This window comes from Charadrius vociferus, unplaced genomic scaffold, assembly GCF_000708025.1.
Source record: "Charadrius vociferus isolate BGI_N301 unplaced genomic scaffold, ASM70802v2 scaffold55, whole genome shotgun sequence".
In the NCBI taxonomy this organism is placed as follows: Eukaryota; Metazoa; Chordata; class Aves; order Charadriiformes; family Charadriidae; genus Charadrius; species Charadrius vociferus.
Window position 1 is genome coordinate 2,316,075 of NW_009648444.1, and position 27,787 is coordinate 2,343,861.

At 38.6% G+C, this 27,787-nt stretch overlaps 1 protein-coding gene across 3 annotated transcripts in view; it reads left to right on the forward strand.

Annotated features, from left to right (window-relative positions):
* Positions 1–24,372, forward strand: part of TBCK (TBC1 domain containing kinase) — a 117,183-nt gene extending 92,811 nt beyond the window's left edge. For 2 of the 3 annotated variants that reach the window (XM_009885498.1, XM_009885499.1), the window contains 3 exons: positions 6,664–6,839; positions 11,533–11,692; positions 23,704–23,814. In XM_009885498.1, coding sequence (XP_009883800.1) covers positions 6,664–6,839; positions 11,533–11,692; positions 23,704–23,814 — 447 coding nt within the window. Of the gene's footprint in view, positions 1–6,663; positions 6,840–11,532; positions 11,693–23,703 lie in introns of all 3 variants that reach the window. The other variant, XM_009885497.1, reaches the window with a different exon arrangement.
* Positions 24,373–27,787: the final 3,415 nt, after the last annotated feature.

The following is a 27,787-nucleotide window of genomic DNA, read 5'->3' on the forward strand; positions in this document are numbered from 1 at the left end:
TTTATATCTTCATTAAATAGCCAGGTTGAAACGCCTGTAAGAGATTACAGGCTAATGCAAAATTAGATAGGAGCTATGATTGCGCCAGCCTCATGTTCTGGAGTGCTCTAATCTTTCTGAAGCTTGACTTCTAATTTGAGAATGCTTAATCAGCTTTAATTCCTAAAAATTAAAAAAAAAAAAATTCTTAATGCCTATTTCTTCTTATTAGGAGCAGTAAATGCATATGGCTTAGCAATTCCCAGGCCTATTGGAAAATTAATGGAGTGAGAAGAACAAGTACTTTGAAAGTAAAGAATTTAGGGTGTTGTCTGAGAAACTTCTGGGAGGCAAGCAGACCTCAGACTTTAGCTTAAGTACTCTTTTTCCTGTTACCAGCCTGCTGATTAAGCACTTTTCCTTGATGAACAGCTTCTTACAGCTGACTAGTCTAAAGCAAGATTCATGCTTGAAGTTAGGATATGATAAAATAAGTCCCTCTTCTTTGCAGGAAAACAGGCAAAGCAACTTAAGTAGTCGCTCAGTATATTAGCACACGTAGACTTGTGTGTAAATGTGTGTGTATCTTTCTGATAATTCTTACCTTTTCTCAGTAATGACAGGCAGTTCAGCTCTGCGTATGAACACAGTTCTTAACTTCCCTGCTGTAGTCAGTATACAATTTCTTACACTACCTCTAAAACCATGAGTATATTGACTGAACTGTTGGAGCGCTCCACAAGTGTGTGACTGGACTTTTAACTACCCTCTGGCACTGTGCTTGAAGTAGAGCTTTTGCCTTTTTTAAGAAAGAGTAAGGGTTGTGGGTTAGTTTTTGGGGGGTTTTTTTAGAAATTATGTACCACGTCTGCCCTGGAAAAGAGTAGATAGATCACAGCAGAAGGATAATTGAAGGGAAGAAACAAGCGTCTTAGATATGTGATATGCTATTTGGACTTAAGCTTTTCCCAGTGGTTATCCTGACGCTTTTTTTTTTTTTTTTTTAACATTGGTCTGTTTGTACCACTCCATAAAGTAATACGTATTACTAGGATGGAAATTTTGGTTTGTGGGATAATCCTTATGCTCCCTTCATTCTTTAAAACAAATGAAAAATTGCAGATGACAAATTCAACGAGATACTGTAAGCAGCTTTCTTGAGATGCGAGTACCTGCACTTAATTTAGCTGGAATCAAAATCTCAGTTGGAGATCTGAATCTCAGCCTGTTCACAATTTGTTGGATATTTGTAAATAATTACTAAGAGACTATCGGTGCCATGAGCTTTTTCTGAGAGCAGCTAACCTTACTCAAAGGATTTGGTTTAAAGCAGGCCCTCTCCCTTGCTTCACCTAGTGTTCCTTCTGGTTCTTCACAGCTGGAAACCAGTGCCTGCAATGACTTAATAAAGCCTAAACAGGGAATTGAAGCCAGCAGTCAGGACAAACGTTAGGCCTCCAGACTAAAATGTCAGCCCACCTCTCGTGCATCTCCTCTTAGTTGGCCAGGCAAAGAGAGGCAAAGAGAGTAGTCACTGAGGTGGTAGAAAGCAGCTGGAACAGTGCTGTGGAGAGGAGTAGGAAAGGTGTTAGAGATTCAGAAGAATCTGCAAGATTTGGGTGCTCAGGGGCCGTGGCAGCCTTAAGAGCTGTCTGAACTCAAGTCCAGTGCCGAACTACAGGTATCCGTAGCCAGATGGTGGTATGAAGAGGAGGTGTGAGGAGAACTGGGCAGAAGGATTGACAGCGTGGTGTTAGCTCTGTTAAACTTGTGCTGTCAGACAGTTCATTAGAAAATTCCTGTGGGAAAATGTCTCACATGAAATATAGTTCTTGCCAGATACAGAAGATAAAGTCAAATTTTTAAATGTAATTAGGAAAGATCATCGTATAAACGCATGCACGTATTTCACTTTGCAGTTTGAAGGAAATAAATTACTCTGATAAAACAGTTGTTAAAAGAAAGAATTGATTCAGCAATTCTATTTCCTGCAAGTCTGTCAAGGATCTTTAGGCTGCAGCTTTGTTCAAAACCTATATAGAGCTATTATATCTCTAAATATACCATTTAGCTAGATCTGGACATACTAGATCAAAGCAAAGATGGGTGTGAAATTCACAGCTGAATGTGGTTCTCTTTATTTCCAACCCAGTTAAAGGAAAAAAAATACTTGTCCTGGTTCCCAGGACAGATAATGTCTACCTGTGGAGCACTTCTTCTGGCTTTATACTTTTAGATAAGGGGAAAATGATTTTGTATAAGTTTAAGTGAATTTTGACTGATTTGTTTTCTGCTGTAGACTTCATGCTTTCCTCTTAAACTTTTATTCTTTCCTGAGGCATTCTACCCATCTGCTGAATTAGACAAGCATTGTATAAATAAAGAGTAGGAAGCATTTGTGTAATTGGAGTCCATGATAATGTAAATGTTTCTCCAGAAGACTTAATTTGGGTCAGCTCAGCCGGTCTCGCTGGCATAGTCCACCTTTATCATGCCTAACTTCACTACCTGAGTGCTTATTGTTACTTGTAATCGTCTGACCCTACTTCAAGGATTGAACTCTTTTTGCAGTGGACTTGCTTCCCTTCCCTCCTTGGTGTTGCTCCACAAATGTCCTCCTGAGGGAGGAACTGTCGCCTGAGGAGGGTGGTAGCGATGTCTGCCAGTTTTAGTCATCAGGCAAACTAAGCTGTCTCAGCCAAATATGTATTTATGTAATCACTACTCTTTCTACGTTGCTACCTTTCTTGGATATTGCAAACTTGCGTCTGCTGTGAATCCCCTAGACAGGGGCTGCTGCATTAATTTGGCAAGTCTGGAGTTTGTCAGAAGAGTTTGACTTTGTCCTTCCTCCTCCTCCTCCTCCGCTTTGATGCACTTCGTTTCCTTGGACTCCTGTTGGAGAAATCAAGCTACTCAGCTGGGAGCTGGCCGGGTCACACTGTTATGTTCATGGAAACAGGTCTCTCTTGAGTATTGACTGTTCTGTTGAAACAAATAATACAATATCCAGAAAATCAAGCACTTTTCTGATTATAAATCACCCTGACCTCTTGTTGTGGTTTGGCCTCAGCCAGCAACAAAGAACCACACAGCCGCTCGCACAACTCCCACAGTCGTGGAAAAAGAAATCGTCAGGGCAAAACTCGTGGGTTATAAGAATGCAATTTAACAGAACAGCAAAAGGAAAGACGAAAACGCGATTACAGTACCACCCGCGAAGCGCGCCTCCGCAGCCCACCCCCAAGTGGCAACTGCTCTCCTCGCCCTGGCTACGCCTCCTATAGCCCGGGCATGGGTCACGTGGTATGGAATACCTGCCCCCTGCCGGCTCCTGGGGAGATTAACCCCATCCCTGCCGGAACCAGGACACCTGTTATTCTGAACTTGGGAGAATAACATGTGCTGAAATTAGCAGTTTGTAAGTTCTTTTGTTTTAAATACTGCCATATACAGTATATACAGTTTGGTGGGCTTATTCCCTGAAGTACAATTGCCAGTTTTGTTGGTAATGTTGAGTGCTTTTTGATAACCTGCTTTACAGCAAAGGTATTTCTAACTGCAAAGGACTATCTAAGAAGTCTTTTTTTCTGGGATATAACTCAGGAAAATATATGTATTCCTCTCTTCTCTCTAGTTCTTAGATTAAATGAGAAATTACAGAATGGTCAGGGTTGGAAGGGACCTCTGGAGATCATCTAGTCCAACCCCCCTGCCAGAGCAGGGTCACCTACAACAGGTTGCACAGGACAGTGTCCAGGCGGGTTTTGAACGTCTCCAGAGTGGGAGACTCCACAACCTCTCTGGGCAGCCTGTGCCAGTGCTCCACTACCCTCAAAGTAAAGAAGTTCCTCCTCATCTTAAGATGGAACTTCCTATGTTCAAGTTTATGCCCATTACCCCTCGTCCTATCACTGGGCACCACTGAAAAAAGACTGCTCCCATCCCCCTGGCACACTCCCTTTAAGTATTTGTAAGTGTTAATAAGATCCCCCCTCAATCTTCTTTTCTCTAGACTAAAGAGACCCAAGTCCCTCAGCCTTTCCTCATATGAGAGATGTTCCGATCCCCTAATCATCTTCATTGCCCTTTGCTGGACCCTCTCCAGCAGATCCCTGTCTTTCTTGAACTGGGGAGCCCAGAACTGGATGCAGTACTCCAGATGCGGTCTCACCAGGGCAGAGTAGAGGGGGAGGATGACCTCCCTCGACCTGCTGGCCACACTCTTCTTGATGCACCCCAGGATGCCATTCGCCTTCTTGGCCGCCAGGGCACATTGCTGGCTCATGGTCATCCTGTTGTCCACCAGGACTCCCAGGTCCCTCTCCACAGAGCTGCTCTCCAGGAGGTCAGCCCCCAACCTGTACTGATGCATGGGGTTATTCCTCCCCAGATGCAGTACCCTACACTTGCCCTTGTTGAATTTCATCAGGTTTCTCTCTGCCCAACTCTCCAGCCTGTCCAGGTCTCGCTGTATGGCGGCACAGCCTTCTGGTGTGTCAGCCACTCCTCCCAGATTTGTGTCATCATTAGTATGTTTAGAAACTGAAACACTGCAATCTAAAACAAGATGACAGAAATGGAATATTTTTTCAAAGCAGAAAATTTGCTACTGTGATACTCTTAGACCTATATTTTGACTACACTGTATAGAATCATTCTCAAAGGTAATACATGATAATGTTCTATTTATTCTTTCTTTTCATTTTTCCGCTTCCTTTAGTCCATCTCTGTATGCCTGTGCTCATATTCTGAACAACTGCAGCGTGCACAAGCAAATCTTCATGATGAAATGGTTGGCTATTTCATTAATGTAGGTAGTCTTCCTCAAAAATAAGACATCAAAAGAGTCTGAAGGTCTTTCAGAATATGCTCCCTGTAATGAATCCTAGTTACTCTGTTTGTTCCTGTCTCCTGACAAGCCAGAATAACTCACTGGAAACAGCTGTGGACTTAGTTATAACTTAACTTCTGCCTCTATTTGACCTCCTGCTCAAGAGGAGCACAATGGCTGCACAAGGCAGATCAGTTTTGTTGTAAGATGACTGAGCTCCATAAGTGTATCGTTGATGTTCATCACTTGGAGTAAGTTGAGTACCATAGTGGTTGGGGTTTTCTGCATATGTAACCAACCTGTTAACTTTGTATCTGCTGGATTAGAGCATAATGGAAACAAGCTGTGATTTTTCAGATTGAGGCAGTGGCACCAACAGAAAAAAAAGTTCTTGCTGCAGAAGACTAAATAACAGGTGTGATTTATTAACTCCTTAACACCGTGGTGCATGCTAATGTATTTTTAATTATATAGTATATGAAAGTTTAAAAAAGTAAGCACTTTCAGCAATTAATTGAAGTGATATGAGGACCTTTTAGTGGACATATACTTGTGGAAGTTCCACCAGAGTAGCTGAGAGGTTAATGAAGAATGTCTCATGTTTGCATATGTAATAATAGGAAAAGTGACTGTAGCAGTCCTTTAACTTTTAGATCTCCAGATAGATTTTGCAAACACGGTGTTCCCAAGGACAAAAGCCTAGGGCATGCTGCAGATCTTTTTGCCTATTGCTTGTAAAGAATCAGAGTTTGACCCTCTTGAACAAGCTGGAGGTATCCCTCATGCTTTATTTTGAGTGAGTCAAGCTAATTCTTTTGGGTGAAAGTGTTGTTGTAATGGCACTTCAAAGTTTCAGCTGTGTAAAACAACCTCTGAAGGAAGGCAAAGGCATGGCTTCAAACATTTCACAACTCTTTTATGGTGACCATATTTTTATTTTTCTGCTGCAGTTCAGAGGTTTGTATGTGTTGATTAATGAAAATACAGGATTTCTGCATTCTCTTTTATTCGCAAAAATAAGTAGGGTTAATTTTTTTTTTTGCTTAATTTAGTTATACATGAGCTTTTAAGAATATAAAGTGAAGAAACGGTAGCGGTTAGGAATATTTCTGAGATAATTCACAATGAAGGCTTTTCTTATGAAATACAATTTAACTATTATCAAACTAGGCTTGAGTATTACCAGGTGCGTGGTGGCGTGTGTTGTGTCATCATCTGTCCTGACCCCAGTTTCCCTGTACCCTCACTCCCTCATCCCTGAAACTAAGGAACAAATTTGCTGGTTTATAATACAGGACTATTTCTTACATTTCTGGTGTCCTGATTTGTGCCTTGTCTTTGGGCTGGGGTAACACCTGGTGTTTAGATACCCCTGTATCTTACAGAGGCATCCCTGCAGTTTCTGTGCCAAGTCTCCAACTGCTACCCTTCTTCCCACTCCAAACCTTCTTCCCACTTCCAGCTTCTCCTTTCGTAGAGTGCTTTCTAGCCAAGTTACTTAAATTCACATGCTGAGAAACGTTCTGTGAATTTTGTGACTCCCTCAAGCACAGTGAATAATTCATTAACAAATCACAAACTAAAATGGTTTGCACAGATTGTCAAACAATTTTATTTATTTAACAACTTCAACAGAAAATAGGGCTATAACTGGTAGATAGGCATTTGGCACTGCTCTGGAGCTTTTCCATATGCATAGTTTAACTCAAACTAGTTCAGAGTTATAAAGAAAAGCTCTGTTTCTGTCTAACAGGGTTGGTACACTTTGAGGTTTTCAAATAATTAGATGTTTCAAAGAACACTGTGTCTCTAATTCTATCACATCTAATATTAATTTTGTTCTTTTAAAGTCTAGGGATTCCATCAAGTTGGATGACCTGAAGGCAGAGGTGTCACCACGGATTTCGGCAGAAGATCTGATTGATTTATGTGAGTTGACAGGACCTAGTCATTCCAAAACACCTGTAAAGAAAACAAAGTCTAGCAAGCCAAAGCTGCTGGTGGTGGACATTCGTAACAGTGAAGAGTATCCTTCAAATCTGAGTGCCAACCTTGCCAAATCATGCTTGTATCAATTACTTCCTCATTGTCTGCAGGTAGTGACATCTTAGAATGGTAAATAATGGAAAGGGATGTGGTGGAGCTACAGCAGAAGGCCTGAAGGTGGATTTTTTTTGTTGTTGTTGTTTTGGAGAGGCCTGGTTTGCAGAGAAGAGGATAAATGTATTTTTGCCTTCCTGTTTTAAGCTATGAGTGTAGCGAAACCACTTTGTACCAGAAGCACGAGTGCTTTAATGCTACTTTTTTTTTTTTTTTTGACAGGTGTTGTCAGCAGACCTTCCCCGTTTAATACAGCTAATATTTTGGAACGGTGTGAGGCTTTCCGGTTAAGTGGAAGGGAGATAGAGAAGGGTTGATAGCTCATGTGCTTTGCCAATTCCTCAGTGGAAAATCAATTCCTATTGAGTGCCTTCTTGCTACTGTCAGGTAATGCAGCCATATGGCTGCCCTAACTTATGTCCTCTAGTTAGCTGATAATCAGAAAAGTCTTAAAGGTATCTTGAAGCTATATATTTATCAGAGTTGCTACCCTGTCTACACCTTAATCATTTGTTGTTTTCCAAACACATGGTTCTTTGCGGGTGGAGTACGTTTTATTGGTTTTCTGAAGTAGAGTAGTTACGGGGCTGGGTTTGTTTGGAGTTTGGAAGAGGGAGTCCTTCTTATGGATGTGCTTTGCCAGGAACACACATCTTCATCAACATCCATCTAAAAGTGGGAATAATGTCAAGATTTTATTAGAGGTAACTCTTAATGTTATACTATTTGGGAATATACTTGTTATTGGTCTGTATGATTTATTTATTTTTTTTTTTTTAAGTATTGCTCCTTTCATAATAGCAAAAGTGATGTAGATAGTTGGTTTTGTGGTAGATGTACTCTTAGCTTGCTGTGTCACAAGCTATAATTCTTAATGGGCAAACAATACTCAATAGAAAAATAACAAAAGAATCATGAGTTTTAGTCCACATATTTCTTTGAGAAAGGAGGATCATTCCTTCTACGTATGTCTGGCTTATTCTTAAAGATCTCCAGTGGCACAGATTCAACAGGCTCCCAACATCTTTACCATTAGAAAAGATCTTCCAGTGTTTAACAAATGCAAATTAGAAAAGTGCAGATTCTTGACGATGAGGTGAATGGTGGATCAATGCCAATATTTGGGCTACAAGATGTAGTAAAAATTTAAATAATGTTTCAACCTCATTTGTTTCACCTAGGTTGTTAAAATACCACTTTAACTGTAATTGTATATGCAGAAAAACACTGCTACTAACATTTTTATCTGTTAAATATTTAGCAGGATTTATGACTATGTATAGTGAAGTAGAAAAATAAATACTGTTTTTACTACGTAGAGGTAAATTTATTATTTACATAGTGAACAGAATAGTATAATTGGACTATTCTAAATTAGAACTCTTATTTTCAAGGAATTCTAATTTTGTTGGATGCCTAACTTGAACCTGTAATGTGATCTGCTGTGTAGATAAAACAGAATGGTCAAAAAAGTAATTTTTCTTTTGCTTGCGTGTATTAATTTCATGCATCAGTTAAGGATTCCAATTAAGTAGAGATTCATGTGTCTGAGTAGTTTGACTCTTTATTTTCTGGACTCCAGCAGCTGCTTTACTCCTGGATCTAGATTGTTGAAAATGTGGTCCTCTATTCAGAAAACAGTAAAAGTGCGGGCTGTTTTCTGAGAAATAATTTCTTCATCAAGAGACAATACTTTTTAGACTGCAGTTTAAAAGAGAAGTCCCTGGAATTACAAGCTGTAGCAGGCTATTGTTACTGCATAGAAAGCTTGGTTACTAGCAAGTTAAATAATGTTTCTATTTCTACATGCATCATTCTGTTATTAATTATTTAGGCTCATTCCTAGAAATCATCAAGGAGAATACAGAAGGAGAGCAAGTAATATAAAATGCCTCGACTACAATCATTGCACTGAAAGGCTGTTGTCTGTGTACGATAATGGATTTATTTATATTATGATCAGGATCAAAGGCAAGGTGTTTGCTTAAATGTTTCTATAACTTTCCTAATAGCTCGATAATAGCTTCTGCTCTGCTGTCATTCTAATCCTATTCTACTGTAGCAGAGTAGATTCCAAATTTCAATTATTTTCAAATGATTTGACTACTATGAAGTAAGTGGTTTTATGAGGCTGTCTTTCATATTGCAAAATTTTAATCAGACTTTCCATTTATATTTCTTGACTGAGGAGGCATGCTGGAGAGAGAAAATCTCCATAGCTTGAGCAGTGCGCTGTAAGCACTGCTGCTGTTGTTTCAATCTGGTTGGAGTTTATGGTAGACTAAAATGTCCTGCCCTTTAAATAATGGGTGGACTTAATACCAGTCTGGTATTAGGAGGTAGGTAATACCATTATTAAAAAGGCAGCCTGGTAGGTAGTAAAATTACCTCTTGAGTCAGTTGGTTTGTATTTCAGTTGTAGAAGAAAACTTATAGTATATAGAAAGCTATTAAACTGTCAGCAGTTTTGAATATACATGGGAAACCATAGGAATACTGGGTTCAGTGTCCCATTCATCCTCACTGTAAGGAGACAGTCTTTCTCACAAAGTGTCAAGAAACTGTACAATAGGATCGGGCAGTCTGTATGTTACGGTGGTGTGTGTATTTAAAACGTGACAGACCACTGTGAGGTGTTTCAGAAATAGGATCGTTTCCTACGTTCTGTTGTTAGTCTTCCTCCTCATCTATGCCTGTCATGCTAAACTTCACTCTCACTTTGTTTTCAGTGTGGTTTGAAAAAAGCATGAGAGGACTTTCAACAAGTATCAAACATGCTGCATATTTCGTACTAGGATGCACTTGAAAGCTAAGGCATTGTTTTGTAATGAAGCTCATGTTGCAAGGCCAAGAGCTGCTAGCCCTGTTTCCCAGTAGACAGCTTTGTAACAGAAGGCTTCCTAAGGAAAAGGTAATGTACTCAAAGCAGTGTCTCTGCTGGCCAGAAATTCGTCTGAGGCTCATTTCATTTAGCATGTTAGCAGAAACACTGGCAGCCTTCCATTCCTATTAGGAAAGTTGCAGCTGCATACTTAAGGTCTCTCAGTCTGTAGCAGAAAATCTTGGCCTTTTTGTTAATTGTCTTAGTACTGGAATGTTTAAAACCGTCACTTAAGATTAGGGAGAATGTGGATGACAGCAAATACAGTTTGGATCTATCTAGTTTGGTACTAATGTTGATATCGAATGTACTTCTTTTTTAAAAGATAAGGTCAAGTTTCTGTGAGCAGTTAAGCATACTCGGTGGCATAAGTGTGAGTAACTAAATCTGTCCAAAGTCATTTTCTGTCTAAATGATAATAGTTTCAGAACTTTTACCCTGGTTAGTAGCAATGAGGGTGATGCTGTTATAAATTTGGTTGGGGAAAGTGGGTTGGCACAGATTAATGAAGGAGGAGTGTCGTAATTTTCCCCTTCAAAATAGAAAAAAGCCTAACAACATTAATGAGTGATACATGATCATCTTTTGTTCTTTCAAATGGTTTTATATAGCCATGTTTTCCCCACACTGTAACAATGGTGATCATAAAGCTGAAATCGTTACAAAGATGACAAGAAATGAATGCTAATACTAACCTAAGTCAATTAAACCTTACCTCAATTTAAGGCAGTTCCTTTATTAAAAAGGATTCTGGGATTTAATTATAAATTAAACTAGCTTTCTGCAAGTAGTAAAGTATAAAGAGTGACTAATCTGGATTTTTGACATTGTGTGTATTTTTGCAGAACTTTGCTGTTTCCCATCTCTTCAAAGCTGTTCTTGTTTATTTTTTGGGAAGGGGAGTGTTCCAGGTGCATGTGTACAGTCTATGAAAATAATTCAAAGATCTGTGAAGGTCATGGCGCATTTTCAGATTCATAAAAAGCTAGGTAGTAGTGGTCCAACCTAATTTTTATTGAAGAGACTTTCACATTCAATATTTGTTCATAAAATCTCATTGAATGACCATCCTTTGAAAGGGAAGCACAACTAATACATCTCAGAGTTGCTGGCACTCGTATATTGTTTGCTTTTCAATACCCAACACACACTCGCTGTTAGTGGTAGTGCAAATAATATATATGATGCGAGTTGTCCAGGAATCTGAATGCATGTCCGTTAGAATCTCAGTTTGGGTCAAAATTGTAGGGGGCTTGCGGGGATTGGCAGGAGGTTTAAGGAAATTTTCCAATAATCCCTATTTAGTTTTGGTTCTCATTCTAAATACTTCATTCCTTTTGCATAAAACTCCTCTGGAAGAGGTGCTCCAGTTGCTTATTGGTATTTGGCCCCTGTTCAGACTAGAGCTGATTTGAAGTAAAATCCATGAAAATATGTACACTGTGGATATTGGTTCTTTAGCACGAAGTGTTTCGTTTAGCAGGTCAGTTTCTGTAGTGCTTTGCTATGTCCTTTATGAAACAAACAAGTCTTTGTTCTGTCCTTTTTTTCCATGTAGTGTCAGAAGTTGTTTTCTGTATATGAGTAAATTGTAAATGAGGTTTGTCAAAATGCACTAGCACAAAAGACCAATGCTGCTTTATCACGACAGCCAGGGTGAAGAGTAGGTGCATTCTACAGTTGTCCGTGTGCCACAGATTTCTCTGCCTTTCAGATGTCCTTAACTGATCTTCCTAAGCTTTAACCGTGGCCACATTTCTGGCAGTATCAACGTCCCATTTGCATCAGCATTTACCGCAGAAGGAGATCTCGTCCAGTGGCCAGCAACTGCCACGCTCCAGAGCTTTAAAGGAAGAGTTGTGGTGATTGTAGGAAATGCAGCGAAGAACACAGCTGCCGTAAGTATATTGCTATATCATATGTGTTTATACTTAGAAATAGATCAATAGCATAAATATAGGCAGTAGTAGTATATAAATGCTAGAGTCAGGATAATTCAGATTAGTAACTTTGGGTATGATGACAGGATTTGGGGGTGTTTTTTTGTTGTTGCTCATTTCTGCTTCTGCACAAAGATCACTTCTCTTCAAGTGATTAACATCTGAGAAAGTTGATGTTTTGGAACGGAATTATTTAACATTACCTTTTTCAGTTTTAAAATCTTTATTTTTGACACGTTACAGAAGTGACATCAGCACTCCTAATGTGCATGAGTAAGATCTAGTTTTCAAAACTGACTTGCATTTATGTTCTGTGGTGATAGGAAGCACAGAAGGTAAGTAGGGTGGGGACAGGTGTGTTACGAAGTCCAAAGGAAATAAGATATAATTCATATTCCTACTAATAAAAACCAATTTATTGATTAGTTTTGTAGAATCATATAGCTTGTGCACCTGTGCTCAGTGAAGAGGCGAATGGTTTCTACTTGTAACTTCCGTATGATACTTCTATTGTCAGCGCCTTTAACTACACTTGGGAAATGGGAATGGGAAAACATTCAGGCTTGCCTATTCCTTTTTATAGCTAAGTATTTGGTGGTGGTGTGAAGCAGAATAACAAGTAGAAGTATTTCATTTCCTATTCTTCTCTAAGGTGAAGGAAAGTAATCTTTTTTTTTTTCTCTTTCTTTTTAATGACATGCTCTTAAATACGGTATACTTTTAGTTCACCACAGTTTCTTAAGCCTGTTTACTCAAAGGACATGAACTGTAACCCTGATATTACAGGGAGTGCTGTGGACCATTAAAAGGTCTTCATGTGATGGACAGCAGAGGCATTGGCACAACACATGTTGGAGTTTTTTATACATATAGGGAGTTGTAAGTAGCGTGAGAAATCCCTTTCATTAACCTGCGTTTCATCATTTAGAAAATTGACTTGTGATGTGTATCATGTCTCTTAAATAGTAACAGAGATGGTGTAAAAGAGACTGTACAGCATATCTCAAATAGCTTCAGTCAGTGAGTATCTAGGTTTGTGCATGAAATCTGGGTAAGTCCATGATAAATATTTCAACATGAAATGAATCAACTTGAATAATCACAATAGCTCACTAAATCTGAATGCATAAATCCCCCCCTCAAAGGAACAAATTAAAAATGCATAAAATGCTAAGAGCCATGGAGATGATTTAAATGACGCTTTACACTTTTGATGGTGGGTTATGCAGCTTCTTTCAACAATTACATTTTAAATCCCTGAACTTCCTAATTTATCTGAGTAAGAGCCTAACCATTCACTAACCTCCTGAGGAATAGGAACAGGAAAAAGAAAGTGCTTTGGTATTCAGTAATGGGTGCCCTTATGGGAGATATCCCATGTACTACCAAGTCATTTTCCAGGAGCTGTTTTCCAGGACCAGTCAGAAGTGTTTTATCTGAAACAAAGGAACACTATAAGTATTCTGTCTAAAACAGAATGAAGAAACAACCTGAAACAATTGTCTGAAGGAAGGAATGGACAGAGGCTTTACAGTACAGGTTGTGGGTCACACCATACCTAAGATAAAATTTTCTCCTGTAATGTAGTGACACTTCTTACACAAACTTAGATTATTTTTTTTAATTTTTTTTTAAATGAAAACTGCACGTTTCCTTTGCAGTGCAGCTAAAGAAAACTTGCAGTGTGCTTAGTAAGTGCAAGTACTTCAGTTATGTGAGATCCTTATCCTCTAAACCCAGACTTTCTGCAACTGAGACAATTTTGACCCGGTTTACCTGGAATTATCAATATTATAGCTTTCCATAAAAGTGAAATGCTGCTTTAACTCTTGATTTGCTGTTAGAGTTCTTGAAAGTCTAACTAAAGAGTGTAGACATTTAAATAGCAACAAAATACTGGATTGACCAGTTTCACCACAAATTAGTTAAATACTGGAGTCTAAATACTGGTATGGACCACCACCTCTATCACACCTTTAAAGTGCGTATAAAACCAGCATCAATTTGACTGTGTTGATAAAACTTAGAAGTCCTTTCTTTTGTGGATTGTTTTTTAAGGCCAGTTTCAGGTTTACACTTCATGGCTATATAGAACTGTCTGCCACTATTCATGAACTTAGCCAATCCAAGACTATATAGCTTGAGGCTTGATGAGAACAATGGCTATTACTTTTAAAATTTTAAATTAAATTTTAAATCCAATCATAAGAAACATTGCAAAAGTGAATGCGTGGAAACAAAACCAATGTTGTCCAAAGAAATGTTATAAGAAGTTTGGCATAAAATGTATTTTTTCTGAAGAGTTACGTATTTCCAGCTGAAAAGAAATGAGCCACAAATTGTACCCTCCACCACAAAAGAATTTTTCAGAAATTTGTACTGGTGTTTACTCCTTTAAAAATATGGAGGTTGGCACTGTTAAATGTTTGGTTTAAATTTATGCAGGACTGAGAGAGGTGGGGGTAAGTGTGAAAAAACACTGATTATTTATGGGACTAGTTGTAATCAGAAGACTGAATCTTTCAGTTGCGTTTCATATTAGTAGCCTACTTGGCATCACGTAAATTAAAAAATTAAAAAAGCAAAGTTGAGTGGAACAGACATTTAGAAAAAGCCTTTTTCCCCTTTTCACGCTTCTGTTTCTATCTTTTGTATTTGAATTGGTGCCAGATGATAAAACATTTAAACAGGAAAGAAAATGCTGTCTAGAAGGGAAAACCCAAAACTTCACCACAGCACTGTCCTAGCAGGAGGCAAAGGAAGCCAGCAGTGCCGCAGACTTCAGCATAGCTCTGGCTCTAGTTGAACACTTCCTTAGGACAGAATTAAAACAGTGTAATCCTGCTTATTAAGCCAGTCAATTTACTCACTCAGAAAGTTAAATGAACAGATTGGCTGATGTACAAGAGCCGTACCCAATGTGCCATTAGTGGCATAAAGGTATTGTAAAGAGGAGCTTGCACTGGGCATCGTGTGGTGGTGCTTGGCTCGCACTTCTCTGCAGAATAGTCCTTCCTCTAGGCTGGTTCTCACTTTGTGCCAGCCTTTCTTCTCCTAGGGGATTCTGGGCACTTGTTAACAGAGCAGATACTTGTCTCTGAAAACAGCAGGAAACCTCTACATAAAAGGCATTATGCTAGAGTTAATCAACCAGATTCTATTTTGATTTTGAAGTATGTTAAGTGGCAGCATCTCTTAAGTGAATTAAATTTCCCTTTCCCACAGCCATTGACAGTTAAGTACCTTGTAAATTCCAGTATGGGCAAGGAATCAGTATAGTTGGGAGTTATAACAGTTAAATGGGCAATGAGTGCTCAGCTGTAGCTTCTTTCTTTGGTGCATGGGAAATAGCATGTCTCCTGATTTTTGTCACTTTCAAAGTCTGAGATACAGCAAGTGCAAAGGTGGATCATAGTTCTGCACGTGTAGGACGGGAATTGGCTTGGGTCTTTTTTTGGAAGGGTGACATTGCTTCTTCATCTTCCCTTCTTCAGTCAACTTTGAGGTGCTAAGCCATCTTTTTTGTTTCCAGCTTTTGGTCTGTATTGCCATAATGTTGACTGAAATTAGAACAGGAGAAATACCTTACCTGATATTAAATCATGCTCCAGTAACTCAGTTTTGACAGTGACCTGTTTCTACTTGTGCGATGTGGTTGTTTAATATATATGTGTGTTTCCCCAGTGGTTTAATGTATGTTTTATTGTCAGTTAAATGCTGTATCAGAATAAAGTATACAGGACACTTTAGTCTGCCTAATAATTAGCAACTCATTTATTTCTTGCCTTGGAAAAAGACAGTTAGATAAGCTTTAAGTAAAAGCTTCAAAACCATCTATTTTTATAGCAGGGAAGTAAATTCTAAATTGTAGCTTCTGATTCTTATGTTGATTATTTTTTTTGTCTACATAAATTATGCTGCTACAAATACGTTGTCTAGACAGTTTCTACAAGTTACTGGAGCAAAGTAGTCGTTCTTATTGCATCACAGTAGCTAACAGATAAAACTTATGAATTCTCTCCAAAGCAAAGACAAGCAGTCCCAATTTTCCATGAGATCTTTCTCACCCTTTTCAAGGCAAGAGGGAGAGGGTCAAGTTCAAGATTCTTTCTGTATAACATATTGCTAACCTGAAAAAAAATATTTTTTTCCTATATGAAAGTAACATTTTCTTTCTCAGCACACTATCAAAAATGCGTTTTTTTTTTTTCTTATATGAAGACTGAGACGTATAGGTTACAGTGTCTGGTTACCACTGAATTTGTGTGATTTTGTTGTCATCTTCAGGCCTTTTAAAAAAGCCTTACCAGAGAAGCAAGTTCCTGCATGCTGAAGCTGGTTTCTCGTTATATACCTGTCTTAAAAACACAAATGAATACCCATGAAACTTCATAGGGTCATCTGAAGATTAGGTGTTGCATAGAATACTAAAGGAGAGGTGCGTTGGTGCTGCTAGAGACAGAAACATTTAGTTAGAACAGCCTACTGAAACTTCTGGAGAGAAAGTAAAGAGAAATTGGGCAATAAACTTCTTTAGAAGTTTCCACTGCGTTTCTGCAGAAAAGTGATTGAACAAGTGGAATGAAAACTGAAGATATTTTCTCTTTGCGGGGATGGAGGGGCTCCTTATGATTCCCAGAATGGCTCTTTTTCATGTTTGTTTTGTTAAGGTGTCATCCATCCTTCTGCATTCAGCCTCAGACCCTACTGGAATCATCAGATGCTTCTTTATTGCCTTTAAAGAGGAAGAGATTAAGCTTGTATTTTGAAGAGACTGAAAGGTTTAATTAATCAGCAGCAATCCTGCTGGTTGTAACTCTACCCAAGACATGGTTATGTTTTCGTTATTTTATTCTGTAAAGTCTGTATTATTTTATTTAGGCTTTTTTATTATTGTAACATGTATGCGTGTTTTCCTTCATCGATAGTGTAACCCGGCTGCTGTTGCCAGTACATCGCTCTTCACACGGCCCGAGAAAGACACTTGGGCTGCCAGCCAGGAGTTGTGTTATGCTGTTGTAATTCTGCCCCTGTCAGTGGCTTTGGATAGTTTGCACCGAATGCCTTAGGTACAGCAGAGATGACCTAAATATTCCACTTTTCCGCCTAGGTATAAAAGCGGAAAATGAAAGACGGAGGCTCAGGAGCAGAATATGAGTGTTCCTTTTCCTCTTCTGAAGTAGGTGCCAAGGAAAGCAGGCTATTTCTAAAACTCCAAATAGGTTCTCTTCTTTAATCTTTACTGAGACTGACTGTCACAGTTACTGGAAATTTTAGTTGGTTGGTTGGTGTAGACATTGTTTGGCCCATCTGTGTGCCTTACTACACAGAGGTTTGGATATTTCTGAGATGAGGGATTGTGGTGTCCTCAGCTTTACCTATCGAAATATGTCTGACTTTTGAGAGATGCTGGCAAGCAGGATCTCAGCTCTTCTCAAATCATCTGGGAGATCTGTAAGGACAGGAAAGATGGGAGATGGTGAACCTGAATCCTGGATTGGTGCTGTCAGGCTCCAGAGTTTCCTTCAGGCACGTCAGCCTTAGCTGTGGTTATACTGTCTTTGTGGGCTGCATCTCTGAAAGATCACCCTTGTCCTTGCACGAGCTTGCATGTATTAGGTTGTATCCATGTCACTCAGGGTGACTGCATTATAACATGGAATTTTCACTTTCTGGGGCTGTTTTTCAGCTCTGAGACAGTGCTGTATATTCCCTGTTATTCTGGTGCAGAGAATCTGAAATAGTGATAACTGAAATAGAGACGGTAATGAACTAATAATTGTGTGTTATAGGTTCAGGAGATTTGTGTGAGGATATTGCCAGCTAGAATGGTGTTGGGGAATTTGGCAATCCTAGTATACATACTGCTCGTCTGGGGCCATATTGTTCTGCTTTTCTCTAAACTGTATCTGAATCAGGTTTTGAAGAAGACTGACTGACTGCTTCTGGAAGGAATGTGTTGATTGTGCGAGAGGGCCAAAGACTTCTGTCCTGGAGTTTAAGAAGAAATGGGGGAAAACTGGCGGTTTGGGTGGTGTTACTAAAATTGCAAAATTGCAGCAAACTGAAATCACAAAGAAAGGTTTTTCACTATCAAGTATTCCTTTGAACATTTTTCAATATCTAGGGCAATCTTCAGACTTGGAGGGCTGTAGAATATTTCAGGAAGACTCATGCTTTCTTTTTTATATTCAAGCTAACTGTTACACATCTTTTTTTAAAATACATATTTCTGTTCAATAACAGGTTTTCTATTTTCTGTTGAATCAAAAATAGAATAGGTTTGCTTTCTGCATTTTTATTTTACAATCCATTCCACTGTACTGGGTGCAGTGAATATATTTTGGTCAGAATAAATTAGCTGTGTTACAACAGCTAAATCTCTGCAATTGAGGTTTTTTCTTATTTTTTATATGTATGATTTCTAAGTGGAAAATTAAAAATGCAGGTGTTTAAAAGTTATTGCTTGGAGAAATTTGAGAGTTTACTCTTACTTTTATTCTCAGGAAAATTTACTTTAAAACCAGCTATTAAATACCTGTCTGTGTAGGCTTATTCTCAAATCTTGCATGTTAGTCCGTTAAGTTACTGCTGTATTTTTGTACTGATGGAATGGAAAGTGCTCCCTTTTGGCTAGGTCTGCGTGTAAAGATTTTTTTTTTTTTCCTTAATCTTATTAGAGCAGTAAGTTCTGCACCTTTTTTCCCATTTGGGGGGTGTGTGTGTGTGTGTTGGGGTTTTTTTTGTTTGGTTTGCTTTTATTTTTTTTGTTACATAGTGTGTTTGCACAAAGTTGTGCTTTTTGTGTTTTCTACTTCCATTCGGTTTATGTTAAAACTGTAACCATTAACTATGCACTGTTTGGGGTTTTTTTATATGGGAAGCTTTAGGTGCCTATCTTTCCCTTGGTGTTGAAGTGCCATTTCATTTAGTTGGAACCTTTTGATATAAGAAGTAGCAGACTAAAAATAAACTTGTGTGCTGGATCTGCTCTGTGGCATATGGAAGGTGCTAGACTGATCACCTTGACTATGGTGTGCTTTCAGAGTGGTGAACTCTTGACTGAAATCATACAGCAAAACAGACTGCACTCCCTGAGAAGTTTGTGTGGCATGTGTTTACAAATGAAAAACTAATAATAATCTTGTGGTGATGGATAAGTACTACAAAATTTGGTTGATATTTCTCCTCCAGCTTCTCAAGTACCTCTTTTTCGTCTGACTCTTTCAGAGTACGATAGTAACACTTAGTCCCTGGTAACATTTGTCAAAGCAGTCTTTTTTTGGTATTCTGGTACAGCATGTTACTCCTCCTTCCCTCCCAACTTACCCTTTAATTACAACCTGTCACAAGAACGTCTGTGAAAGTGAATAATGTGTACATAGCAACAACGCTGATGGCTAGCCCGAAGGGTGCTGGGAACCACGCTGCTCAAGCTGTTGTGTTATTAGACTCTTTGCTGTAGACAGTCGAAACATGCGACGTGCCTGGTGTAATACATTCAGCACACTTGAAAGCTGTGATTTTACTGCTTGGAACAGGGTAGTAGGAACACTTTGATAAATGCTCCAATGTGCAGATTATTAAGGGTCTTGATGGTACTTAAAGGACTGGTCCTGTTACGCTGTTTGTATTGAGAGCAACACCAAACCGGTAAAATGTTTAGTATTTGCCCAGATTTGATAGGAATTTGCTGTGATCTTGTCTGTCTTTGAAAGCCTGACTTCTTGTATCTGCATGAAAAAATCTTAGCTGACTGCTTTCAAATGCAAATTACAATTCTCTGGCTTAGTTACACTCACCAGGAAGGGTGTTTTATGTGGAACTGGTCGATGCATTACTTAATAGAGGAACAGCGTTTCCTAAGTCTTCACCAAAGCCATCACATAGTAGTAAACAAGTTGCTCACGTATTCATCTGTTCATATATAATATTTGCTGTGAAAGTGGCAAGATGAAGTTCAATTTAAATGCTAGGTGCAGTCAGTGAAAATACAGTAACTGAACTTTCTTGGGAAGTACATTTTCAAGAAAGGCCACCTGAGGCAGAAGGGAAAAAGCTTAAGTGTCTTGTAGCATCTCTTTAATCCTCTACCTCAGATAAGCATAACTGTTTCCCCCAGGTAGTGGTGTTGTCTAAATGAAAACAGAAGCATTATGGAGAACTGTGATCCATTGGTGGTATGGGGAAACAGATACATCTCAGAAGTAATGTCAACACAAGCATTTGATAAATTTGAGAAAGTATAGTCACCTTATAAGTAACAGAGGTTCATTTCTATTTATAACCAACCTCTATAATGGAAATTTAATTGTACACTACTTATGGATGTTTCAATAAATTTCTCTTAAAAATGTAGGTGGTTTACAGGTTACTAAGGATGATGTAACTCATTTGCTTATCTCCTCACCATGTTATCTTCTGTCTTAAGAGCACCTTTGTAAATCTACAAATTACGTATTCAGGTGCCTGTTATTAAACTTCTAGTTGACACTTTATGATAGCATTTATAAAGGAAATAGAACCCATGTGTGAAGTCCAAGGTGGCAGTTTCTGCTGTAGAAAGTCTGTGGCATTAATTCAGAAGAGCACATTGGGCTTTTTTTTGACACATGAAATTTTGCTCTTTTTGGATTGCTGATTTTTTCCAACTCTTTAGGAAACATTAATATTTTTTAAATCTTTCTTAATTTCTTGCGTTCAAGTTACTGATATTTGAACGTGAATGAAGGTCACAATGGGGAGGGAGTCTATGTAGCTATTTTAAATAATCCCTCCTCTCATGTCCCTCCATCACTGCAAATGCCAGAAATAACGCTTTCATGTGTTTTGAAAATACGGGCTTCATATGGTATATTTTGGCAGGGAAAGATACCAGGTGGTGTTGGAGCACTTCAGAAACATGATGCACAAGTTCTCATTCTTGTTTGTGACAGACAAAATCTTCTGTCTGGGAGAGGAAGGGACAAACATGTCCTGAGGAACAGAACTGTAAAAAGTCAAAGCATTAATTAGAAAGACAAGCATTAATTAGAAAGACTGCAATGGTAGTAAGATGACTACTTCTAAATCTACTCTTTACTGAAAGTTACTGTTTCTGCTTTCAGTGACACAATGTGGGAAGGCAGAAGGTAAAACTAGGAATTCTTTAATTGGATCAAATCCTATTATCGTGTGAGTTAAACCTTAAGTCTTTTCTTCTTTGCAGTGTGGAGACAGGTGTATGTGCAAAGCTTTTGGAGGCTGATATTTGGAGTTTGATGGCAGCTCTCAGCTTATGGCAGTGTATATGCCTCTGGGCCCCTGACTTGCAGCTAATTCCTACAGTAGTGAGGTACCAATAGTAGCACGTTCCCTGCTCACTGGATTTTCCCTGGCTGAATGTTCAGATGCCATATTTTCAGCTGTATTTGCAGCCTTTCTCAACGAAGCCATGTAGACAACTGCAGACAGTTCTGTGACAACTTAAAAATAATTAAAAAAAAAAAGGCAGTTCAACTTGCGGTGTATCATCTTCTTGTGCTCTTGTGCTTTCTGCCTGTCATTTGCTAACAGCCACAGATACTGCAGTGCTTGCTTCGCAGAGGCCCTGCAAGAAGTGAGATTCCTCACCGTAAGGTTATAAAGGAACCTCTTGTCACGTGCAGTGAAGAAAATTTATTTCCAGCCATACCTTGGTTACTAAAGAAGTTCTAAAATACAGTGGGACACAGGCCTTAATGCTCAAACCCTAAGAACAAAGCATTTGTTTACATATTTTCTTTTCAGATTACATGGAACAGTAGCTATATTATGACTAGGGCATCCAAAAACTTGAAGCAGAGTTTACAGTTTATTACCGGAAGTGTAAAATTATCAGTAGACAGAGAGTGGAACCTCTCTGCTGACACGTGGGACATTGTACTCAGCAAATAACATACTGCTTCCTGTCAGTCTGAACGCTTGTTGCCAGTTTTAATTTCTGTCAGCTATGAGCAGCATTGATGTCCAAGACAGAGCACTACCGGTTAGTCACAGGTGGAGAGCACTGAGAGGTGACAGATATGTACATATGAAGTAGAGATGTCTGGTAAGAGTATTTTACTAAGAATAGATACTATTTTTGTAGCTCATGGTATGCACAGCTGAGTGCTATTTTTGACAAAGAGAAATATCTTTGTCTCTGTTTTACTACACACGGCATCTTTACGGAGTGTGATTACAGTGAGAGGTAGTTGGATTCTCCTAGTGATATCTGTGCATGTTACACCACCTTTGCATCAGAGAGCCTCTCTAAAAACATGCATTTACTTTTCTCATGAAAACTGGCATCCACGTATGGTCTAACTTTACTATTAGCTGTTTCTATTGATTATGGGTATTTTTTCATTTGATCCTTTGAATCCTGCACTGACTGACCCAAACTAATGGGGAAAAGGTGATTGAACTTACTTTAGGTCTTCTTTAGGTGAGTACCTGAAACAAAGATGACAGCCAAAATGTCCTGGCTGATCCACTGTGACCTCTTACTCTGCCTCAACAAGTCCTTAGTGGTTTCACATCATGTACTAGTTGCTCACTCCCTGGTGAAATCCATCCTGAAACACAGAGAAAGGCATGCGGTAGCTGTGTTTGACACATAAGTGGACAGTAATTAATTCCTTGCATATATAAAATAGCTTCAGTGTGAATTAAAAGTTCTGGCTATGGAAGGAGCTTAAAACTTTCCTAGTATGAACTTTTGCATGTTAAAGAGATTATTTCAGGACTTGTACTTGATCAGGTAATCAGGTAGTACATCTTGTTTTGCCTTAGTATCTGTTATACTATCAAGGGTAATTAGAAGGAATGTAAATGTAAAAAGAAATCCCGTGTAGTAAGTTTGGATGGGGAAGATACTGCTGTTCTTGTGTTGTTTGCGCAAAGTTAGTTATTTGGACATCGTGCTTGCACTGCGTTCTGGAATAGTATCACAAATCATTTTAAAGGGTGAAAAAGGTAACTACGAATGTTTTACGTAGCCCATTTGGAAGCACTTGGTGACTTTATAAATGGTACTAATTTGTCAGTCAAGCATAGAGCAACAATCTGAAAGACTGGGATGGCAGGGCAGTCTTCCTCACAGCTATTGGAAGTGAAGTAAAACTATTGTAGTTTTTCTGGGATCCATTTTGATGGCTTGCTTTTTAATGTATTGCAATCAGTATTTAAAAGGCAAGTTTGGCATGTGATACACAAAATATTATTCCTTTGCCTTTTGATTTTTGTTTATTTTGATACATAATTTTCGGTTTGATTTTTTTTTTTAATCATTGTTATTATTTTGATACACAAAATATTGTTTCTTCATCAGTGTATAACTTTTCGTGAAGTTGCTACACGGTAACTTACAACTCCTGTGTTTGGTTTATGGACTGAATTAACTGGGGAGAAAGGCTTTCAAGGACTGGGGGACGTATGTGTGTGCTTGCACTGTGTAACCCACCTATGGTCAGATGGGGGGGCAGGGGAGAGAACAGCTGCGAGACCCCAAAGTCATGTCTGACATCTGTGAAATCAAGTCATGTCGGACAAGCTTGACAGGTAAGCAAATGACTAGCATCAAACTGTGATGCTTGTACACTGGGGAACCTACAGAAAACAGCTGGGAGTTCGATTAATGCAGAGAAAAATATCTGTTATTTCATGCTTTGAGAGGGGTGCTAGTGATTACTCTGAGATGAAATAATCCTGTTAGAATAAGGTAATCTGTCTAAGCAGAGATAAATAAAGTTTGGGGTTATCAGTGTGACACTTTCATGATCACCAAATTCATCCCAGCTGTTTCAACAGACAGGCTTGGGTTCCTGTGTTGGATTAGTTGGTGCAAAGAACAAACTTCTAGGGGCCGATAATTTTGTTTTCTTTTGTTTAAGTTGCCTTATTTAACACAAAGTTGTTTCGATTTAAGGACTATAATATGCAGTGTGCTAATGATATATCTGTTTCAGTTTGCAGCTCATCTAGTGAAAAACAAGTACCCAAGGGTCTGCATCCTAGATGGAGGAATCAACAAGATCAAGCCAACTGGTGTCCTCACTGTTCCTTCTCCACAAATTTAAGTGACTGTAAACATTCAAGACAATCTATCTGAATAGGGAAGTCTTACTGTACAGCGTGGATCTCCCGAAACCAAAGGGCATTATGGCATCTTCACTATACAAGCTATCCTGATGATCAGTGTCTTATCCTGCAGATCTAGAGCACGGGAGCTTTGCATTTATTCTTTGATAGAAAGCTTCAGATGGAACTGATGAAAACTGCGAAGCTTCAAGCTTTCCAAGAAAACTCTTTCAGCATTGATGTAGTGCACAACTGGTTGAGCAAGTCTGAACGCAAAAAGAGTAACTCAGCTGGCATTTGGTAGCTTATAAATATTTCTGCAGAACAGAATAAACTGGCACTTGATGGCTCTGAGCTGCACTTAAATAGATTGTTTTTCAAAAGTATTTTACTGTGAATATTGAAAGTAACAACCTGAAACTGTATCCTGTGTGCATCCTGTGAAAAAGTGTGTTCTCTAATATTTTAAAGAGTAATTGCTGTATCTTGTGACCTACTTTCTTTTTGAGAAAGCATTTTTTTCATCTGGATTGGAAATAAAGATGTGTCCCAGATTGGAAGTCATTGTAAGAGCTGCTGCTGAGTCAATCCGAACTGTATCATATCCTGCAGAAGTGGAGAAGGCCTATTCCTGTGTGGAGAATTTAACATTCTATTTCCATAAACACAGCAAATGAAACAATTTCTGAAACAATTAAATTTACCAGAAACTTAGGCTTTTGACAATACTGTTTCTTATGACTATAGATCAGTTATTCTGCAAATAATAGTGCTTTTCCATTTTAGAAGCTTATGCCTTAAAAAGAATCAATGCAATTTTAATTTTCCTATGAAAGCATTCTAGAGTAACCACTGTTGTGTATGAATTGGAGGTGCAGAGTTCTCTTTGGTTCTCTACTCTTTCAGCTAGTGCTGTCATTTTTTTTTTTTTTAAGTCCTGTTTCTTAAACATGAACTTTAAAACTGACAGATAGAGACTGCAAACCTGTTTCCAAACTAAACTAGATGCAGTTGCTGTGGATGAGTGAAAGCAGGCTTCACAAAGGGCATAAGGTGACCGTGCACTAGAGATGTGGAAATTACTTTGCAGTAAGAAGCCAGAAGTATTGAAAACACCAACAGAAACAGGAATTGGCATCGCTCTGTTGCGTAGAAGCTAAAAATAAATTTGATTCAGACAAATACCACCTTTCAGGAGATGTGGAAAAAAACCCCCACCCTAATTTTTTCCCCTCAAAATTCCAGGTTAGCTTTGCTAGCATGTCAGGTCTGTTATTCTAAAAATAATGGGGGAGAAGGCTAGGAAAAGAAAAGAATCTGTCTTCAAGAATGCTACTTGAAAATAGTACCTTTAATCCAGGAAAAACAGTTGTGATAATGTAAGAGTGACAGTATGGCTCTGAAATTGAATGGGAATTTGGAAGAATTTATTTTAGACAGAAGACAAGAAATTCAGATTTCTCTTTGTATGTTTTTAAAGTTTAGAAAACACTGGTGTGACATGAGGCTTCATAATAACTGAAGTGCAGCGATTAAAATGTATTTTGCAAAATGAGCAAAATGACACCAAAGATCTGTTCACCTGGTTACAGTCACATATACACATATGTCACTAGCTTGGGTTTTGAATTTGACACCATGATCTTTATTAGATCATTGTCTGGGACATGGCAGTTTACATGATACAAGCTCACTGTTAGGGTAACGAGGATTTGCTCTGGGTATGGTTATCATATGCCTTACTTGATGATTTTAATATCATTAATAGTTTTTAGTTTGGTAAACAGAAAGTTGCAGCAGCTAACAAATTCATTTTTCTTCTGTTGCAAGAGATTTCCAAAACTGAGACAACTGTGAGAGGAGAGAGGGGGTCAGTGAGAATGCTGTGAACAGTCTCTATAAATCACAGGCAAAAAGATCACTTTTTTGTGGTGGTGGTTTTTGGTTCTTTTTTTTAGTTGTGACTGTGGATTTTGTTGTTTTGGGAGGTTTTTTTTGAACGGCAGCTGTGGAAGATGAGACCTTGCAGAAGGCATTGAAAGAGGAAGGCTTTGTTCTCACCTGTGCAATGACCAGAATTTACCCTGAATTTTCAGAAGCTAATCTCTAGCGCTATGTGCTGTCTCCAGGGAGGTTTAGTCTTGCCACAGCTGTGGTTTTGAGAACCCTATTGGAAAAGTATGATCGGTGAAAAGAATATGGGGGAAGAAAGGCGCCTTTTAGCTCCCTTTATCTCAGCTGTGATTTGTCTAAAAAATAACAACCTATGGAATTGCAACCTGCTGATGTATCTATATGGGCTTTCTTTGGTCTAAGGTCAGCGTAATATACTGAAGCCCTCAAGAAGTTTTTGACTTTAAAAATTCCAGGTGCCTGGCAGAGTGACTGAGTAAGGGATCAGAAATGAAACACGGGACAGCTCATCGGGTTCCTCTGTTAGGAGAGGGTTTCTACAACAATGTCTGATGAGGCCCATTGTGATCAGCTGACTTTAAAAATGACCTGGAAATGGAGAGGAGCAGCGAGTTTAATAACAAGCTTCCTGATGCTACAAAATCATCCACCATGACCAAAGTTTTGTGGGGCTTCATGGAGAATGAGAAAGACCTTGTGATACTCAGCGTCAGAGATTCACTGTGAAAGGGTACACATGGAGCCCTGGAGAGTAACAGTTTTAACCATATTCAACAGTGAATTCATTGACAGATAAGACAACATTGCAAATGCCTAACAGCAGCCAGAAAGCCACCCAGGATGTTGGTGATTGTAAGGAAGGAAATGAACAAAACAAGCTATGCCATCAGAGAATTAACCCATGTGGTATATTCTGAACACCACGCTGAAGCTGTATAGTACAAAAAAAGATACACAGGATTAGAATGGATGCAAAACAGAGGCCGATTATTTTAGTTATGTTGATTGAAACTCTTCCGTTTTTGGAAAAAGAGGCAACCAAAATAGAACATCCCACCTTTTGCTGAGAGTATGTTCTTAAAAAGTGGAATTGGTCACCAGAAGAGGCTAACAGTTTATGAAAATACTCATAAAGAAGGATTAGAAACCTTTGTGGAATAGCTCTGTCTCTGACTGACTATTAACCACAACGGTTGAGAAACAGTATTCAACTCAGGGCTTTTCTGATCTGTAGTTAATAGAGGCTGGGAGAATACACCAGAGAAAGACCACTCTGTTTCTTCTACTCCCTTTTCAAGCGTTTGCCCTTCATAAGTGGATATTGGGCTATATCCAATACAGCAGTTCAGGTGATGTTATATATTTAATCCTAACTTGATATTTCCTTCTCCTTTATACAGGTACTCAGAAAAGGACTGTAAGCACAAAGGATAGAATGCCTTTGAGAAAATAGGATTTAATGGGAAAAACTCTTTCCTGTAGTAGGAAGTATTCTGTATCTCTTGTGGATATTTTAATGCTTAGAGAAGTCAAGTTATCTTTTGAGTGAAAAATACCTAATATTTAGCAGGTGCATCAGTTCCTTTTTGACTAATACTGCTTTTAGTATTTAAATGTTGAACATATATAGATTTAAGCTATAATGCAGTTCAGTCTCAGCTTTCAGTTTAGCTGAGTAAGATTCAAAGCCTATGTATGCCATTGGTGTATGGGTATATTTTTGACAGAGGACTTAAAACTGTCATTAAGTAAAAGTTTACATTATAAAGTAACATGTCCACATATTTTCCAGAAGAAGTCGTGAGAGAAGATGTGTCTAAAAGCAGGAGATGTCAAGAACTGCTAATAGTATTGAATTTTCTTCCCATGTAAATAGAACTACCTGCAAAGTTCTGTAGCTAACAGCTGGATATGGCTGCCAATTGCTGATGTACCTGCACGTACTACTTTAGTCAGCATTTTTAAAAATTGTGCCTATAAATAGACATACTATGCCTGTTTATTTTAATTCAGTTAGGTAGGTCAAGCACTCAGTCACAAAATTAGTTTCTGATCTCT